The 19,069-nt window shown below is 42.1% G+C and overlaps 1 protein-coding gene and 1 long non-coding RNA gene across 5 annotated transcripts; one reads left to right on the top strand and one right to left on the bottom strand.

Annotated features, from left to right (window-relative positions):
* Positions 1-750: 750 nt before the first annotated feature.
* LOC112146141 lies at positions 751-5,239 on the bottom strand. Its single transcript, XR_002919214.2, has 2 exons — positions 4,901-5,239; positions 751-936 (listed from the first exon to the last, which is right to left on the bottom strand). It is a non-coding gene; the product is annotated as an uncharacterized LOC112146141 (long non-coding RNA).
* Positions 2,654-17,096, top strand: copz2 (COPI coat complex subunit zeta 2). 4 transcript variants are annotated; one of them, XR_004948370.1, is made up of 11 exons: positions 2,654-2,809; positions 9,169-9,237; positions 9,305-9,389; positions 10,071-10,162; positions 10,623-10,678; positions 12,009-12,086; positions 12,208-12,259; positions 13,524-13,628; positions 13,830-13,868; positions 14,801-14,833; positions 16,731-17,096. XR_004948370.1 is itself a non-coding variant. In XM_024271817.2 (10 exons), the coding sequence occupies exons 1-10, from the start codon at positions 2,792-2,794 to the stop codon at positions 16,776-16,778; spliced, it is 570 nt and encodes a 189-aa protein (XP_024127585.1). In that variant the 5' UTR covers positions 2,655-2,791; the 3' UTR covers positions 16,779-17,096. The 4 variants fall into 4 exon arrangements, 2 of the variants coding, with proteins under 2 accessions (XP_024127585.1, XP_024127587.1); XR_002919213.2 differs by lacking the exon at positions 14,801-14,833; XM_024271817.2 differs by lacking the exon at positions 13,524-13,628 and having other exon boundaries at positions 2,655-2,809.
* The last annotated feature ends 1,973 nt before the right edge of the window (positions 17,097-19,069 follow it).

Consider the following 19,069-nt stretch of genomic DNA (forward strand, 5'->3'; position numbering starts at 1 on the left):
GAGTGGGCACAAATGCCAGTGGTTCTGATGAGGATGATGATGATTAGCTGAGCATGGAAAAGACTGAAGTGGTGCCTGATGGGAGTTGTAGTGAGGAAGGTGCTGAAGATGGTTAGTACTCAGGAGAGAGGTCCCTCTGGTGGTAGGAGGAGGACATGGCTGAGTGAGTCCTGACACTTGACACTTCAGACACACGTGAGAGGGGATGCTAGTGCTGATAGCTGAAAACGCTGAAGGTAATTGCTGAAAACACTAAAGCTGATAGCAACCTAAAATATGAGCTAAATGCCAAATTAGCCTAAAAAAAACTGAGGTTATCCAAAAAAGCTAGCATGTAGCTAAAAAATCAGTAAACTTCAAAATATCCAAAAAAACTGAAAAAAAAGAAAAAAATTAGCCATAACAGCTAGCGTGTAACTGAAATATTAGCTAAACTTCAAAATAGCCTAAAAAATCTTAGTAAATGCTAAAATAGTCCAAAAAGCTAGAAGAATGCCATTTTTGTAAAAATGTAAAACTGTAACTTTTTAACATAATTATGAATAATAAAAAGACAGGAATATTATTCCAGAATAAATCAACTTAAACTTTAAATAACCTTCAATATTTTACTGTCCATAGAAATATATTTTGTCAAAATTATACAAGTTAGAAATTAGTTCAAGATAACATCGGGTCATTAATAACAGTAAAATAAAATGATCTGGAGGGCCGGATCCGGCCCCCGGGCCTCGACTCTGACACGAGAGCTGAAGTTTTCAGCATCATTTGATGCTGGAAGATCAGGTTTATTTATTATAAGATCTCTACAAAAGCTTGTAAAGTCATGAGTGAGTCCCCCATGGGTGGGAGGAGTTGCGTCTGAATGATGGCTGCTTTCAGCGGTACTTCCATCTCTCTGTGACCCAGTTTGTTGACTTGTTGTCCCTCATTAGTCTGAGGAGGAAAAAATAAAAATAGAAATTAAAAAATCTCAATGGAAAAAGGAAAAATATAAAGTTCAGGAGTAGAACGTTGGTTTTGGCCTTCACCTGCTGATCACCGCTGTCATCAACCCATCAGATTATTGTCACTGATTAATATAAATGATTTGTCTGTGGATGTTTTGAAATTTGATTATATTAATTATATATAACCTGAATCTATTATTGTAGAGTATGAATATTTGATATTAAGTCCTGAACCGGATATTGATAATTCATGTAGAGAGAATGATATGGTTGAGCCAGGGTGGGTTTATATAAGTTTGCTTCCTTCCTCTCCCTTTTAACCGATTTACTACAATCACACCGCCTTTGGCAATGCGTGTTTAAGTGACCACTTACAACTTAAAATCAGGCGTCTTTATTCAGGTGCAAGTTTCTATGACTGTTTCTCTATGAACAAAACGTGCGACCACAGAATACACGTTGAAAGTGAAGCCAGGTTGAATTTTGACCAATCAGGGACTCAGATTTGGTGGTGGCATATGACTTATTTGTGAGACTTGCACCAAGCCTCTTCCAACTGTAGCTGTGGACATGTGCTAGTAAACAGTAGTGAAAGAAGAAGAAGCCCCTCCCTGCTTATCCAGTGTGAACACCATGGGCTAAGTCAAGAACGCACATTTAGTGAGTTCTTGAGCATGCACTGTGTGCACATAGACTTCACCTTGGACTAAAGTTCCCAGTAAAACGCTGTTCAGGACATTTTAACTGAAACGAATGTGTGAAGAAGCGTCCATTTGCTAAAACAGTGGAGCTGCAGTGAAAGTCTGGCACCTCAAAACACCTGAGATGGAAAAGACCACAGGAATTTAAAGCAGTGACTCTTAACTCTGGTCTTCAGGAAACACTACCCTGCGTATCTTCCAACACTGCTCTGCTCAAACACACTTGGCTTTGGTGGCTGTACTGATGATGAGCTGAGTCAAATGACTTGTAAAGCGACTTGTAAAACATGCAAGACTAGGGTTGGGACTAGGGTCTCATTCTTCTATGTTTTTTGTGCAGGTAACATCTAAATCTTTTGCAAAAACTTTTTTTCCATCACCACCAGAAAACAAATGAAAAAAAGAGTGATAACATCAGGCCCGGTACTGGGACGTGGACCGCACCAGTATCCTAACCATAACATGGTACGGGACAGTTGGTACGGGACAGTTGGTACCAGACGCGGATCAGTACTGGTGTACCAGACACTGTATCTTACCTGGACCAGGCTAGGGCCCCGAGGCTCAGTCCACGTTAAAAAGTTACTTTTTTTAAGTTTTAAAATTTTAGTTTGAGTGTGTTCAATAAATGTTCATCTTGGTCAGGCCGCGACCTCAGGTGTGTTTTGGATTTTGGCGCCGGTGTGTGATTGAGTTTGATACTCCTGCATTTGCTGACATGATCCTCTGGTGTAGGATGTCTTTTATTTTGAAAGGAAGTCATGCAAAGCTCTGTCAGAAGTTATAAACCATTTCATTTTTAAAAGCTATTTTCTCTTCATGTTTATGCTTTCTTTATGAAAAAAACAATAGTTTATTTAAATGTATCATATTAGTAGCAGAAACATGAATATAAATCAGTTATTTTTCTAAAGGGTGACGGAAGACTGTCTCTTTGAGGGTAAGTATCGACGGTTGCAGACTTCTGGTCAGGAGAAATATTAAATATTTTTGGGAGACTTTTACTGTGAAAATCAGTGCTCGGCGGAAGGGGCGTGTCTCAGCCGGCTCTCCGTGCGGGAGCGCGCAGCAGTGATCCCGGTGTGACAGCTCGGATCAGTCCACGTCAACACGGCGGCAGAGACAGAGGCAGCAGCGGCGATGGACGCAGCGTCCCCGGTGAGCCCCCCCGCCGGTTCACCGGACCCCTGACCCGGGCCCGCGCGTGTCCGAACGCTCGTGAGTTTAGCGGGACTGGACCCGGACGCGCGCTTGGACTTTACGTTACATGAAAGCAGTCTGACACGAACCGGGACTATTTCTGCTTCGGAGCGGACCGGTTCTGGCTGCGGTGGGCTCGGTACCAGTTGGGACCCGCAGGCCGGACCGCTCCGTACGGAACTCGGGACTTGTTGAGCAGCTCGCGGCTCCCAGGCGGTCGCTGTGGGTTCGAGTGTTAACTTGAGCGGCCGCAGCTGATGTCCGACCGCGCAGGACCAACCGGACCGGACCGGGTCAGACCGGACTGTCCAGTCTGCGGTTCCACTATGAGGAAAACTTAAAGGAACCTTGCGCGTGTCTGTCTGCGTGCGTGTATTTACAGGCTGGTGCGCGCACGCGCGCCGAGTGTAGTGACGTGTACAGCAGTGCCACGTCCACTCTTCTGCCTCGCGCTTCTCGCGTGCCTCGCGCTCCATGTATTCAGCGTCTCCCCTTTTTCTGGTTTTGTCTTCCCAGAATCCTCAGTGTGAACGTGCGCGTCTGCCGTGCGTGAGATCCTCCGACATGTTAACAGGTTAAGAAGAAAAACTTTATTACTCTTTAATGAAATGCATTTTAGGTTCACATTTCTCTCTGAGTGGAACCTGAAGCGTTTGTTAGCATGAAAACTCTCATGCAGAAGATGGAACAAGTGTTTTCAAGTCAGCAGATCAGGAGCTTTTTAAACGTCAGTTTCAGGTTTTCAGGTCAAGTTTGTTGCAGACTCGAGCGTTTATCGAATTATGCTGCAGACTCGAGCGTTTATCGAATTATGCTGCAGACTCGAGCGTTTATCGAGTTTGTTGCAGACTCAAGGGTTTATCGATTCTTTTGCAGACTCGATCGTTTGTCGAGTTTTTTGCAGACTCGAGCATTTATCAAGTTACACACTCGAGCATTTATTGAGTTACAGACTCGAGCATTTGTTGAGTTAAAGACTCGAGTGTTTATCAAGTTACAGACTAGAGCATTTATTGAGTTGCAGACTCGAGCATTCGTTGAGTTACAGACTCAAGCATTTGTTGAGTTACAGACTCGAGCATTTATTGAGTTGCAGACTCGAGCATTTATTGAGTTGCAGACTCGAGCATTCGTTGAGTTACAGACTCGAGCATTCGTTGAGTTACAGACTCGAGCATTCGTTGAGTTGCAGACTCGAGCATTTGTTGAGTTACAGACTCGAGCATTCGTTGAGTTACAGACTCGAGCATTCGTTGAGTTACAGACTCGAGCATTTGTTGAGTTACAGACTCGAGCATTTATTGAGTTAAAGACTCGAGCATTCGTTGAGTTACAGACTCGAGCATTCGTTGAGTTATGTTGCTCCCGGTTTACAGCTAAAGTTTAACTAGCTGTGGTTTTAGGTTTCATCCATAGAATGTGTAAACTGAGGGTTTAGTCTTTGCTTGTTGTAAATGTGTTGCAGAGAACTTGGCGTAGATCAGCTGACATCATTGGAATTCTGACACCAAAGTTTTAAACATTTCTGTGTTTTCCTGTTGACAGTGAATGATGAAGGGTTCTTGTGTTGGTTTCCAGGCCAAACGTCTTTATTTTGAAAGGGTGTTTCTATCCTGGGAGGAGGACTCATGTCAATCACTACGACTACAGGGGCAGAGTGAATGGGGCGGGGCTCAGAAACTAAAATGTGATTGGTCCATATGAAGTGCAGTTTCCTGAGCTGATTACAGTATTCTAGAGAGCAGAACCCCTATTTACAGCAGTGGTTCAGTTCCTGCACTAGTGCATTGTGGGCCAGATATGGCTCAGTGTTGGAGGCCTCTGGCACCGGCGTCTGATGCTGGCGGTTCGGGTCAATACTCGCAGGATTACTCTCTTGATCATTAGCGCTCTTTTTCTCATGATGCATTTTTAAATATTTGCAGCAGTTCTTTTCATTTAAAGTGTTGTTTGAGCATTCGCTGTGTCGCACTGAGACAGAGCGTAACAGCTGCATCACTTGTTAACTTTCATTTTGATAGGATTAATGACAAACTCTGGGTTACTTACAGGCATTTTGCTGCTATCCCAAAGGATCGGTTAGAATGTGTCAGGGTTGCATCAGGAGCTTCTTCCTGCTCTCAGAGTTGCTGTTGAGCTGTGAAGTCTGAGGACCACACTTTGTCACAGCACGTCATCGGTTTGGTTCAGCTAAAGCCAGAGTCATGGTGGTAGAGAGATGGGGGCGTGGCTTGTTAGTTATTCCTGCAAACATGTTGGAGTTTAAAAAAAAAAAAGTGAAGAAATAAGAGATTCCCCCAAATCTGTGACTTCTCTCTTCCTCATCTGTGGTCTCAGACTCAGTCAACTGGTCTCCACAGCAACCTGTTGCTAGGTAACATACTCTCCTCCTCTCTGTCTGTGTGGAAACATGAATAGTTATTAGGCGTTTGATGTTGATCATGTTGTGCATCTGTCCTTCCATGCTGGAGTAGAGACACACTTCACTCCACAGCGCCTCCAGTGGCCAAACCATGCAGCTGACTCGTATTTGTTAACTGAAGCTGATGCGCTGCACGATCAAAGTCACACGCTCATACTTCTTCAGACTGCCTCAGGGTTGGATGTGTTCTTGTGGCTTCTTCAAAGCTGGACCTCCACCTCCGTCTGGAGTGGTTTGAGCTGAGTGTGAGGGGACTGGAAGGAGAACCAGAACCTCCAGGTGAAGGAAGTGTTAGACCCATGTGATGACTAGAACAGATGTTCCAATATCTTGGTGCATCCTCATCTGAAGAGGATGTTACACATAGTGTTTACACTGGACAAGCAGGGAGGGGCTTCTTCTTCTTCCTTTTCATCTTTTTACTAGCGCATGTGCTCACAGTTGGAGGTTTGGTGTGAAATGTCAAAGCGGTGCAAATCTTGCTCCAGGTTTTTTACTTTTAAAGCTCTATATTTGACAGACTTGGTGTCATTTAATTCTGGTCAGGCCCAAATTGCTCATATTATTTTAGTCCCAGAAGTTCTGATTGTTTAAAGTTCAACTGGTTTAACTTTTAACGAGTGTTTTGTACCTAGATCCCAAAAGTGCTTGTAAAACCTGAAGGTTTACCAAACAGGACAGTTGGAGGCTGACTCCAGTCTCCGCCCAGATTTGAAAAAAAAATGCTATATTGTGGGCGGAGCTAGGGGAGGCAGGCTGAGTGGAGGAGGTGTGGTCTGGATGTGATTGACACTGACAGTAAATTTAGCTTGAGGTAGCTAAAGGATCTTTTTATTATTGTCTCGATAAAAATAAAAAAATCATTAAGTTCAGGAGGCCCGAGCAGGCTGCCTCCCCATCCCACAGCGGCTCTTTGTCTGCCGGTCAACCAGCTTTCCAAGGGCCGGTTTAGCTAGCAACCTCCGCCGCTCTCGGGGTCGTGGGGCGACCTCTACCGTTTTTGACATCGCGAGAGATCCTCTGCCACTCTTGGTGCCACCGGGGTCCTTTGCCATTCTCGGCGACATGGGGCGACCTCCACCGCTCTCTGTGCTGCTCTCGGAGTCTTGGGACGACCTGCACCACTCTCCTTGTCTCAGGGCGACCTCCGCCGCTGTCTCGAGCATGTTGAGCGTTCAAAGATGGGCGGGGCTTTTGTACTGGAGCTCAGACCATGATGACGTGACCCTTGTGGGACTTACACCAGTTGACCAACCACAAAATGTAACTGTAATACCTCATTTTAACCTGTAGGGAGCAGCGCACAGGCGGTTTTTGACTATCATTTCATGAATTAAACAGTTTTATTTTTAAATTGTAAAAAAAATGGCAATAACCAACAGATAGCACTTTTAAAGTCCAATTTATGCTGGTCATTAGATAAAAGAAGTTAATTGAGTGTTTAGTTACCCTTTTAGTAGCGACGCGTGAACGCAAGAGTTTTGGACGCCAAAAACACTTGTTTATGTGCGTTTACATAGACTTGTCATTCAAAGTGATCACGTGAACACATGCTGCAGAGGGTGGTGTGAACGTAGCTTGAGGTCAATGCAGGGTTTGAAGACACTTAAGAACAAAAAACACTAATATGAAAATGAAAAAAACCCAACAAATGAATTGTGTTTTTGTTTGTTTTCTATTTTCTAACCAATGCATTTCCTTATTTCTGTAATGAGCTTGAAAAACGTGTGTTTTGTCCTGTATTTTTCAAAATCTATGCTTGAAATCAATCAGTCAATCAAAATGCATTAGTGTGTCCGTTTATAGATGGAAATAACTGGAGATTTTTCCATCATACTTTAACTTTATGGTGCATTCAATGACCGAAGATGCTCAGATAAATCTAACGCTGAAGGATGCCAAAAGGAAAATCATATTTTAAAGTTTTTTGCTAATATTTGCCTAAAAAGAACTGTTCCGGGTTTCAGCTTCAACTCCGTCCAACGCTAACATCTAATTTTTTCTCTCCTACGACATCCTGAGTGGCTGATCAAAGCTGCTTATGAATGTTTGCATATTCAGTAACATGGAGCTCCTCTGGTGAACGGAGGATGGGGTGGAGATCATCACATGCATTTACGTTAGAGCTGACTGCAGGTTGATGTTGATGAAGAGATGCTTGAGTGAAAGCTGCAGACCTTCATGAGCATCTGCTTGTCTCTGCACAGTTGGAAGTGTTTGCGTTCTCCGTGTTGCACGCTGAAACCCACGCCGAGGCCTCGGGTCTCCATCTGAGCCGGTTCAGGGGAGGACACCTGGTCCTGCCTGAGATATCGGCTGTGTTTGGGTGGGATGAGGGGAACTTTTTTCACGCTGAGACAGAATGGAGGCTGCGTGAAGTTGCTCTGTCCTTGGTTCTCAGGAGGATAGATTTCACTCTCCTGGCGCCTCTGAGCTCGTGTCTCCCAGCAGAACTCCCGTCTGACTGCAGGGAATCTCCTTCAGAGTCTGAGGGCCGGACGGCGCTGAGGAGCAGAGGGAACCACTTTGGCCCTGTGGACTCTGGATGTTCTGGTCAAAGTTCTGTGATACACTCGGACTGTGAATGTTTGCTGGTCAGTGCATAACAGAACTTTGTCCCGGCTCGGACGCTTCTTCTCTGCCACAGACGGACGTTGTGACGGCAGGAGCATATGAAGTAGTTCTGCCACGAATGATTATTTTATTAGTCAACTAATCACCAATAATTTTTTCCGATTAATCGACTAATTGGGTCATGAGCAAACTGGATGTAAAGCACACATATTAACAATTATTAGCATTAAACTAAATAAAGATAAAGACAATTAAGATGATAGTTTATTAAACGTTTAATGAGTCATCCAGCCTCTGTCTTTCATTAGATTCTGGTATTAAAACAAGATTAAACTAGAAAAGCTGCATTACCTGCAATAATGCTAGTGTGAATGTTTTTTGCTGAAAGTAGTCGCTGAAGATGCTGAAGCTTTCAGATGAAAATGGTGATGCAATTTACTGTAGTTGCTGCAGGGATTTACTGAAAATGAAAAAACTATTTGCAAAATGTTGAATTTGTTCAAAGATTAGAAATTTCATCAAAGAACTATGAAAGAACGCTGAAGTTTACCTAAATTTCTTAACATTTTGTAGTAAAATTCCTCAAAAATCCCAAATACATGCCAATTTTGCAAGAATATTTAGTGCGTTGCTTAAATATGAACTAATCTCCAAATTAGTCCAAAAAAACCTCAGTAAATTTCAAATTAGCCCAAAAAAGCTAGCTCGTTGCTTAAATACTAGGTAAACTCCAAAAAAGTCTAAAATTCGTCAGTAAACTAAATTAGCCAAAAATGTTAGCCTGTTGCTAAAATAGAAGCTAAACTCTAAATTAGCCTAAAAATCCAGTAGATAACAAATTAGACAAGAACATTAGCATGTTGCTAAAATATTAGCTAAACTCCAAATGTTTTGAAAATTACTGTAAAGATGAGAACATATCCTATGAGTATATTTAAAGACTTGTTGCTAATCCACTTAAAAATATCAAATTTGATGACTTTCTCATTCATTTCTAAAGAAGCATATTTTGCTCAATATTTCAAAAACTATAAAGTTTATAAATACCAAAATACAAGCAGTAAAGTTCTGAACGAGATGAACATTTTGATACAAAGATTGATGAAATCTCTGAAAGTCTGATTGAGTTTTTACGTTCTGAAAAACATACGGAAAGGAGAATCACTATAGTGTGAATGCTGACTAAGCAATCACACAATTAAATGAGGTGTTCATCTGAAGCGAGGAACTATGTTTCATAAAAGATCAAGTCTGACTGACTCAGACATTTATGAAACTGCATGTTTTGGTGGTGAACGCTATAACGTCGTCTCGGTTGCAGGAACCCTCTCTGTACACGGTGAAAGCCGTTTTCATCCTGGATAACGACGGGAACAGGCTGCTGTCAAAGGTAGCGCCATGATCAGAACCGGATGTTTGGACTCCCACAAACCTGACCACTCTGTCGCTGTCTTTAGTACTACGACCCGGAGCTGTACCCGTCCATAAAGGAGCAGAGGAACTTCGAGAGCAACGTCTTCAACAAAACCCACAAAGCAGACAGTAAGTTTGCTTTTCTTACCGGCTGATTTCACCTGTGCAGAACAGTCAGTAAAAGGAGCCGGTGTCCTGTGTGGAACCGGGCCTGCAGCCCTTCCTGCAGGGTGCCGCTGTTTTACGGCGGCCCTTGAATGCAGCAGCGACTGTTGGGCTCAGCAGAAACCAGGTCAGCCCCCCCACCCAGCTTTTTGTTGGGATGTGAAAGTTCCCCTGCAGGAGAAACCCGATCTGAGCCCGGTTCTCGTCTTCCACCCAGAATCCCTCACTTTTGTTCTCCGTTCTGCCCTCCTTTCTGCTACACCCCCCCCACCCCCCACCTCACACGCAATAGATTATTCCCAAATAAACTTAAAAAAAGAACAAGTGTTTGAACCTTTCATAAAGGTTCTAGATCAGAGGTGTCAAACTCAATCACACAAGGGGCCAAAATAAAAACCCACATTAGGTCGAACAGGATAAACATTTAATGAACACTCTAAAACTACATTTTTAAAACTGTAACTTTTTAACATAATTATGAACTGAAGGTCCTGGAATGCTTCTGAACCCAAATGGTCGTCAGACATGAAGCCATGTTCTGATGCGAGCTTCTGCAGTCCAGCCCGTCCACATGCAGGAAACATTCACCGTGTGTGTGGCTGTGAGGAAGCTGTGGGTGTGACATCATCATGTGGATCTCTGCAGATGAGATCGCCTTCCTGGAGGGGCTGACCATCGTGTACAAGAGCAGCATAGACCTCTTCTTCTACGTGGTGGGCAGCGCTCAGGAGAACGAGGTGACGTGAGCTCTCACTTTGTTCTGTAACACTCCCGATTCCCCTCCTGGTCGCTGTGTCCAAAGATCAAATGTGTGCTTTTATTTTGACATCCTGGATAAATAGGCCAGTTTTTAGAGGAATCAGTCGCGTTACCTTAAAGTCTGATCACATTGCAGAAACTTATTTTTTATTTATTCAAAAGTGGAATGAAGCACAAGGAGTTCAGCAGAAGAAAAGGAAACATAAATATGTGTTCAAGTTAATGGATTTTTACTTATTCATATCTATTAGTTTTGAAAAAAAGTTCATGTTATTGTTGTCTTCTTTGTACATATAGAAAGAACAGATTTAAGAACTTGTTTGTGTCATTTTCTTGGCCAGCATGTCAGCTGCAGCGCCCCCTCTCAGATGCACAGAGCATAACCTCCTATTGTGATGTTCCTCTGCGTTCACTGAATTCTTCTGTCATTCCTGCTAGTTGATGCTGATGTCGGTGCTCAGCTGTCTGTTCGACTCCCTCAGCCACATCCTCAGGTACGCTCCGTACAGACGGCTCTTCCACCACTACAGGAGGCTTTCTCCACACTGTCATGAATATCACGTTCCACACTGCAGGGTCATGAAGTCCACTAAATATAAGACGCATTATGTTGGCATGTATTGTGCAGTCAGGGGAGGAAAACATAGTTTAAAAAGATAAATTACATAAAATTAATAGACTTTAAAATAAATATATAAAATCAAATTTTTTGGACATGTCTTTTCCATAATTGTCTTTTTCTGTGGGGGTTTTCAATGTTTCTTTGGTAAAAAAGAAGCAAATTTATGAGTTTCCTGTTCAAATACGCCAAACAGCGCTGGGTGGGGCAGCTGTAGCTCCGCCTCCCCAGCATCTCACACACTCACTGACGCTGTATTGTTTCAGTCTTTCTACCATCAGAAAAGACACTTTATTTTGAAATGACCTAATTTGCTTATCTTTCGTCTTCTGTCTGATTTCATTGATGCCAGTTTGTGACTCATTTAGTCTTTTTATCTGCTAAAAATGCACTTGGGAAACAGAAAAAGTTGATAAATTGGAGGTTCGGATGTGATTTCCATAGAAACTCAAAGTGCTTTTTGAAGGAAGTGTTTGATGGTCTGCAGCACACCCTGCAGGTCAGTTCAGGGAACTGCAAGAAACCCCTTTAACACTTTAACACCTGAGCTCCAGTGTTTCTGTTCTTCGATCTACTTTTCAACCGTTACCATGATGATTCCAGTAGATTCTGAAGGACAATACTGGAGGATTTGTTGAAGGGTTAAACTACAATAAATCTAACATCAATTCATAAAGATCCACATATCTATGAGTTTACTTTAATAATATTTAGTGATGAAGATCAACCAAATGACAAGTTTTGCGTACTATCAACCTGAATCTGCTTTAAAACTCTAGAATCAATTTTTTTCAATAGCATCAGTCAAACATATGTATCAATAAACATCACAAATAATGTAAATAAGCAAAATACATTTTTATGGAGAGTAAAATATTGAAAGTTATTTAAAGTTTTAGTTTTTTAGGCGGATTTTGCATTTAGCTAATATTTTAGCTGTCTATCAGCTTCAGTGTTTTTAGCTATCTATTTCAGCATCTTCAGCAGACAAATTCATCTTCCAGCATTCACACTATCATTATCACAGGTAATGCTATATATCTAGTTCATAATTATGTTAAAAATGTAGTTTTAGAGTGTTCCGTAAATGTTTATCCTGTTCGGTGTGTTCTGGAGTTTGGCGCCGGTGTGTGATTGACTTTGACATCCTGGTCTAAACCCTTTCTGTCTGTGAATCCATTACTTTTTTCCCTGTAATCCTGCAGGAAAAATGTGGAGCGGAAGTGTTTACTGGAAAACATGGAGGGGGCCTTCCTGGTGGTGGACGAGATCATCGATGGGGGGTAGGATAAAGATTCTTGTTCCTTCGTTTCCGTCCCTCGTCCAGCGATTGGCCTGTTAGTGTTTTCTCCAAGGGAAACTTTAGCGGGAATGACCTTCACTCAATCATGTTCTTGTTTCCAGGGTGATTCTGGAGAGTGACCACCAGCAGGTCCTGCAGAAGGTCAACTACAGGGTACGACATCCGCCCACCATCATCCTGTGAACTCGATTGAAAAACAGAGAGTAGACTGAAGAAGCACATGCACTCAAAGACCCCCCCTCACACATGATTTCACATTGAAACATGTCCCAGTGGAACTTGTACCTGATTTATTAATCCGTTTTCAATCCTCGCTGCTCCTGAAAGACTTGGGATTCAGAATCATCTTTTCTTAATCAAACAACTGCGCCCTCTGCTGATGTAAATCAAGAACTGCACATAATGTGTTTTAAACTCAGATTAGATGGATATATATGGAGTTAAATTGGGGCCAATATTCTTTTAAACCCAAATAAAACAAATTGCAAAAAATATTGGTGTTTGACCAAAAAAATGTAAAGGACCAATTAAAAGGGATGAGGGTGGTAACTTCAGTCCCGGTGCATTCACTGACTCTGAGAACTGTGATGATTACTGTCAGAAAATGTCTGTTTAGTCTGAACTATCATAGTCTGAAGTTGTTCATAGACGGGTGTAAAAAGCAGTTTTATCACATTCAAAACGCACGTCCAAAACTCTGTTTAGCCTGTTCTTATTTTGTTACATACAGGAATCAAAAATATCTTTATGCTTCTGACATTTTCAGACTCGAAAACAACAAAAAACAGCTGAAGATGAAAAAAAAGATTTGAAACTGAAATAGAAATTTTGAGTTTTGAAACCTAAAAACTGAACGTATTACGTTTATTTTGGAATAGCAAAGAATTTTGGACATTTTAATTTTATTTTGGCCAAACACAATATATTTTTTTATTTGTTTTATTTGGGTTTGAAATAATATTGGCCCCAATTTAGCTCCACAGACACAAAGAATAGAATAGAGTTCTATATAGGTCAGTGGTGTTTGAAGAAAAAAGCGAGCTACCAAGAGTGAAGCAGTTGGTGACACAGATCCTGGTGCTGGGACCGTCCCGGGATCTGTAGCTGCTCTGGTTCTGGTGTGTTCTTGAACTGCAGCGCTCTGCTGGCTTCACACTGCAGCCTTGAGCTTTGAAGCTCCCGGGGAACCACTATCTTAGGGTTACATTCTGAGGCTGGACCCAGAGGTGTGCTCAATGCTCATGAACCCCCCCCCCCTTCTCATGGGGGGTTGAGGCCGGTTCTCTGGTGTCTGCATGGGCCGATCTGTGCTGCTCATCCTCTCAGCCGGACTCTCGTTTTGGTTTCCAGTCATCTTCGGTTTCCTCCTGTTTGTTCTTTCCTGCTTTTACCCCCCCCCCTCTCTTTTTCTGCTCAGCTCCTGTCAGAGCCAGCCTTTGGCTTCGTCCTGTTCGATTACATCACTGGTAACCTAGAGGGAGGGACAGACAAAACCCAGCAGCTTTAGACTGGCAAGCTGAGGGTGAGAGGGGGGGCACAGGTGATGTAAGTGCATGGTGAGAGCGCACGCACACTAACAGTTTGTGTGAGCAGCAGCTCTGACCGATGTGTTCCTGATGAGCATCACTGAGACGCAGCATGAGGCCGTGCACGGACCGCCCACGCCTGCAGAGCGCTCGCCTTTGGGTTTTCTGTCATGTCATTGAGATTTTGTCTTTCACAGGCGGACGACAACCCTTTGACCGAGCAGAGTGTCACCCAGGTAACAAACACACACTAAAACACACACTCGTTATGTATGCTAGTAATGTGAGGAATCCCAGTAACCAGGATGTTCCTTCAGACTGCAGAGGCGTGCGCTCACAGATGTCGCTTCATACTCAGAAAGTGATGAGTCACTTTAAAACAAAGTTTCACACAGACTCTGTTGATCGTTCTGTGAATCCAAAGTTTTCTTCACAGTAAAGTAAAGCAACACGGAGGTTTAAATGAGACCTCCTAGCTCCTCCTCCTCCATAGACCTCCCTGCTCCTCCTCCATAGACCTCCCTGCTCCTCCTCCTCCATAGACCTCCCTGCTCTCTGCTGTTGGACATGGATCCTTGTGGGCGGGGTTACAGGAAGGGGAGGGGCCTACAGCTTCACTAACCTGAATATTTTCTGACGCTGCTCAGACTATTGCATGCACATTGATTCTTCTGCACAGTCTTAAGAATTGAGGCTCTCTGGTAACAATACAACAGTTTTCATTTGATTTGGTATAAAGTTTTTTTTTTTCATTTTTAACTTTTTTGAGGATAATGTAAATGTGAGCATCCATCATCACAGCCGGGTTTACTGCTCCTTGAGGACGAGCGCTCAGGTGTTTCTGCTCCGGGGGGAAGGTGTGAGTGGTATTTATGGTGGGGGGGTGTTGGGGTTAATCGACTGCAGCTCAGATTTGTGTTTATTTGATGCTTTAATGATGAACAGCGACTGAAGGAGGAGCAGGAAATGTTATGGGATCAGGTCAGAGTTTCAATAAATAAAGAGGCTCTGGTGCAGATGAATGTGTGCACGTCTCACACTGATGCTACTGTTTACACTGACAGACTCGTGCACGTTGATGAATGAAGCTTTCCTCTTAACCTGCTTTGTGTGTGTGTGTGTGTACTCACACCCTAAAGTTTGTGTTTGTTGCTTTTAACCCTGACAGCACCTAACAGAGAAGCTGGCTCTGACCTCTAACGTAAGTCTGCTCACATCACAGCATCGCCACATCACATGCAGGGGGGGTTAAGCCACGCCCACATCGCCCTACAGTCATGTAGAACAGGTTGTGAGGACAGACCTCTGATTGGATGGTTTTAAAGTGGATTTTTGTGAATCTTTGATTATTAAGTGCTACATAAAATAGGAAGGTGAAACTTTAAAATATCAGACATGCACACACATCAAAGGGACAAAAAAGTCAACTGTAACGTGATAAAAATGATTATTTATATAGCCCAATATCACAAAAAAATTCCCTCATTGGGATTCATGCCGGTAATTTCACAGAAGCAGGAGGTCTGCAGTAAAACATGAACAATAGCTAAAACTAAACAGACTAAATAAACTGGTTCTCCCTGCCCTTAGACGCTACCTCCAAGTGAAGAAAAACTCCTAAAAAAAAACCTGATTCAGAAAAAAAGAAGAAATCTCAGGGATGTTCACATGAGGGAGAGATCCTCTCCCAGGATGGACAGGAGATTTACCAGAACTGTTAAAGAAGAATTAGTTTATCTAACTCTACAACTACGTATATGAATAGAGTTCAACCAGATAGGACAGGGGGATGGGTGGGGGTGGGGTCCACGGCCAAAACGAGCCAGAGGTTCACGGACGAGCCGGAGGCGAGGTCCACTGTTAAGAACAGGATCACAGAGGATCCACCAGGAATCTGAATCCCTCCCACTTCCTCAGAGGGGAGTGGGGAAGAGGAACAACATGTGAACCGCACTGCACCAAACAGAAGATTCAAAGATTCAAAGACTTTTATTGTAACTGTCAGGAACAGTTAAATTGTGGGGGGTCCACCAGCAGCGATGCACAGCACAATAAAAATATAGAAAAGAAATTAAAAATAAGAACAAAATAAATAAGTAGAATAAAAGTAAAATATAACGTATTTAACAGTAATAATAATATGAAACTGTACAGAGGTAGGGCAAAAAGGGAAGGGCAGAGAACTAAATATAATAAATAAGAGGAGAGGTGAAGTAAATCAGAATAGAGAATGTTAACCCACAGAGCTAATGTGGATAATGACGATGAAAGAAAATCTACGATTTATCTAAACCTTTGAGATCTACAGCTGAGGGAATCATCCACTGGGTCCAGATGTTTGCATATAGAAAAGATTGTGGAGCTGAACTTCAAATGACAGAAACTTCTTGTCCTGAGCCTGAGGGTAAATAACACAGCAGAGGTTAAAGGGTCAGTCCTCCATCTGCAGCTGCAGAGGACGCTAAATCCACCTTTAAAAATCGTCACATCTCAAATGTGAAAAACATTCCCATCTTTCCTGGTGGGATTTGGATAAATGCGCTCGAGGAATCCGGGTTATCTGTGCGATTCTCACAGTGATTCCATCTGCTCTGGATACAACAACCCTTTAAAAATTAGTTTTTAAGGAATTGAACCACTAAATCTCAGTTCTCTCCATGAAAAGGGAAGATCTCTAACGTCCCACTCTGATCATCTTTAGATCTATTTTCAAAGTGTTTTATTTATGATGTTCTGTTTTTAGCCAAAATCCATGAAACTGTCCTTGTCTAGGACATAGTTTCTGCAGAGCGGCAAAAATTCATTAGAAATTCACCTCTGAATTGTGAGCAGGACTGTTGGCATGGAGTAAAGCATGCATTTTTTAGCTAATTGTTCTTACATTTCTGTCCCCCGTTATCAGAAAAATGCTACAAGAACATGCTAACCCCTTACTACCTGTTGTTTCAAATATGCGACAAACCGAATTAGCCATACAATTACCTAAATGTAGTTAGTTACTTAAAAGCAAAAACTTTTTTCATAGCTGTGAATACATTCAGGTGTTAAGGGGTTCTTTAAATTTCTGTTCCCCAGCTCTGACCGCTCCTCTCTTCCAGGTTCTCCAGTCGGCTAAAGACCAGATCAAGTGGTCCATACTGAAGTGACCCCGCGTGAAGGAGCGGGGAGAGGTGTGGGTCAAGCGAGGACTTTTGTTTTGCATCATTTGTTTAACTTATTTGGTTTGTAAGGGATGTCACACGTGGATGTTTGTTATTTTGTTGTCACGGGGATGAGCGGGGGGAGCCGAGCCATGAAGGACGGCGCACGGCTCCGTGCACGGCTCTGTGCTCAACACGCTCAAGCTACTTTGTGTCAAACGCTTTTGTTGTTGAGTGGAAAAATACCAAAGACTCATTTCTAGATTTTGCTCAAACAGATGTTACGTTTTGTGAGGCTGCTAATAAAACAGTTTGCTGACTGTTGTTTGTTTTCTGTGGAGAAGTTTTCTCCCACATCTTGATTCGTAGCAAAAACCCGATGGAGTCTAACCGGATGGGTGTGGTCTGGATTGTGATTGGTTGTAGCACGTGAACGTCAGTAATTCTTGCATTCCTGTGGATCTGTACAGGCCCCGCCCCCTACAGCTAATCTAAACACAAATCAGAAGAACAAATATTGATCAGAAATGATGAAGTTAAGAAACTGTTCCAGTATTTCCAGTATATCAGACGTTTGTGTGTTGGAGCCCCAAACTATAAACCTGGACTCTGCTGCTCACCTGGTTTGCTGGACTGAGTACAGTTCTATACCTGCATCAGTCAATGTTTCACAGCCTTAACGTTTCACTCCAACAGGGAAAAGACACAAACACAGAATTTAGAAGAAACAGGAATGATGTCAGCATGACGGCTCCATCACTGTCTTCAACCTCCAGCTTCAACAATCATCCCCTTTATGGTTTCCACACAAAACATCTGCGTCTGCAGTACAAAGATGTCAAGTATGAAATGCATGAAGGAGATGTTGGATGCTTCGCAGTAAAGTTCAGCAACACTGAACTAGGGCTGACACGATTAGCCGACTAACCAACTATTAAAATATTTGACAACTATTTATTAGTCGATTAGTCGTTACTTTACATTTCATGGAGTCAGAGTGTAGTAAAGTTAAAAGTTATAATGGCATTATGCTAGCTTTATGGACTATTTTGGATTAATATTTCAGCTAAATGCTAGCTGTTTTGGCTAAAATAGGATTTTTTAGTTTTTTTGGCTAATTTGGAGTTAAACTAATGTTTTGGTTGTTTTAGGCTTTGTTTTTAGCCCATCATGGAGTTTAGCTAATATTTTAGGCACATTCTAGCTGTTTAGGCTAATTTGGCATTTAACTAATATTTTAGCTATCAGTTTCAGCATCTTCAGCTATCATCACTATCATCTTCAGCGGTCAAATTCAGTTTACAGCATTCACACCCTCATTATCACAGGTAATGCTGTATATCTAGTTTTTAGTTTAATCTAGTTTAATGATGATTAAGATGTGTCCTTTACGTCCACTTTGTGAATGTCCTGATTAGTTGACCAATCGGAAAAAAATAATTGGTGATTAGTGGACTATTAAAGTATTCGTTTGTGGCAGCATCAACATCAATTGAAGATGAACAGGAAGCAGCATTGCTAACGTTCTCTACGCGTTCAGCCTCATTTATACAAGTTTATTACTACTGTTGTTCTTTTGATTTTGTTAAATAGTCCCAAAGTCTTTCAGACACAGATGTGATCACTGCCTCTGATCTGTTTCCTGAGCTCCACAGGAAAATGCTCTTTAAACCAAATGCGGCGTTCCTGCTTTGAAAGCTTTAACTGTCAGGTGTCAGGTTTACTTCCTGTTTTCCTCCCACAGAAAGGAAGTACTTCCTATGAGGTGTGCTCTTTGATGAGCGCTCAGTTGAGTCTTCTCACATCAGTATCACAGCATGTTCCTCATCCCCACATCATTAACCCTCCACCACCATACTGGACAGTTGGTACCTACCATCTGAGCTAGTATGGTGCTCATTTCGCCTTAAATATGATAATGTAGAACAGGATGACAAACTCAATCACACAAGGGGCCAGAATCCAAAACACACTTTAGGTCAAACAGGATAAACATTTATTGAACACTAAAATATTACCAAAATGCCAAATTAGCCTAAAAAAACAGAAACAAAATAATAATAATAATAATAATAATCAAATTTCAAAAGCTTAGGTTAGCCGTAAATGCTAGCATGTAGCTAAAATATTAGCTGAACTCCAAAACTAAAAAATCTTATTAAATGCCAAAATAGACAAAAATCTAGCAGAATGGCAATTTTTAAAACTTTAAAACTGTAATTTTTTAAATATAATTATGAATAATAAAAATGCAGGAATATTATTCCAGAATAAATCATTTTAAACCTTAAATAACT

This window comes from Oryzias melastigma, linkage group LG8, assembly GCF_002922805.2.
Source record: "Oryzias melastigma strain HK-1 linkage group LG8, ASM292280v2, whole genome shotgun sequence".
Taxonomy (NCBI): domain Eukaryota; kingdom Metazoa; phylum Chordata; class Actinopteri; order Beloniformes; family Adrianichthyidae; genus Oryzias; species Oryzias melastigma.

Bases quoted from the DNA above. Each gene is read 5' to 3' on its own strand.
- copz2 (XM_024271817.2), top strand. The intron at 9,238-9,304 runs GTAGCGCCATGA...CGCTGTCTTTAG, and splicing joins GGAACAGGCTGCTGTCAAAG to TACTACGACCCGGAGCTGTA. The intron at 14,834-16,730 runs GTAAGTCTGCTC...CCTCTCTTCCAG, and splicing joins AGCTGGCTCTGACCTCTAAC to GTTCTCCAGTCGGCTAAAGA.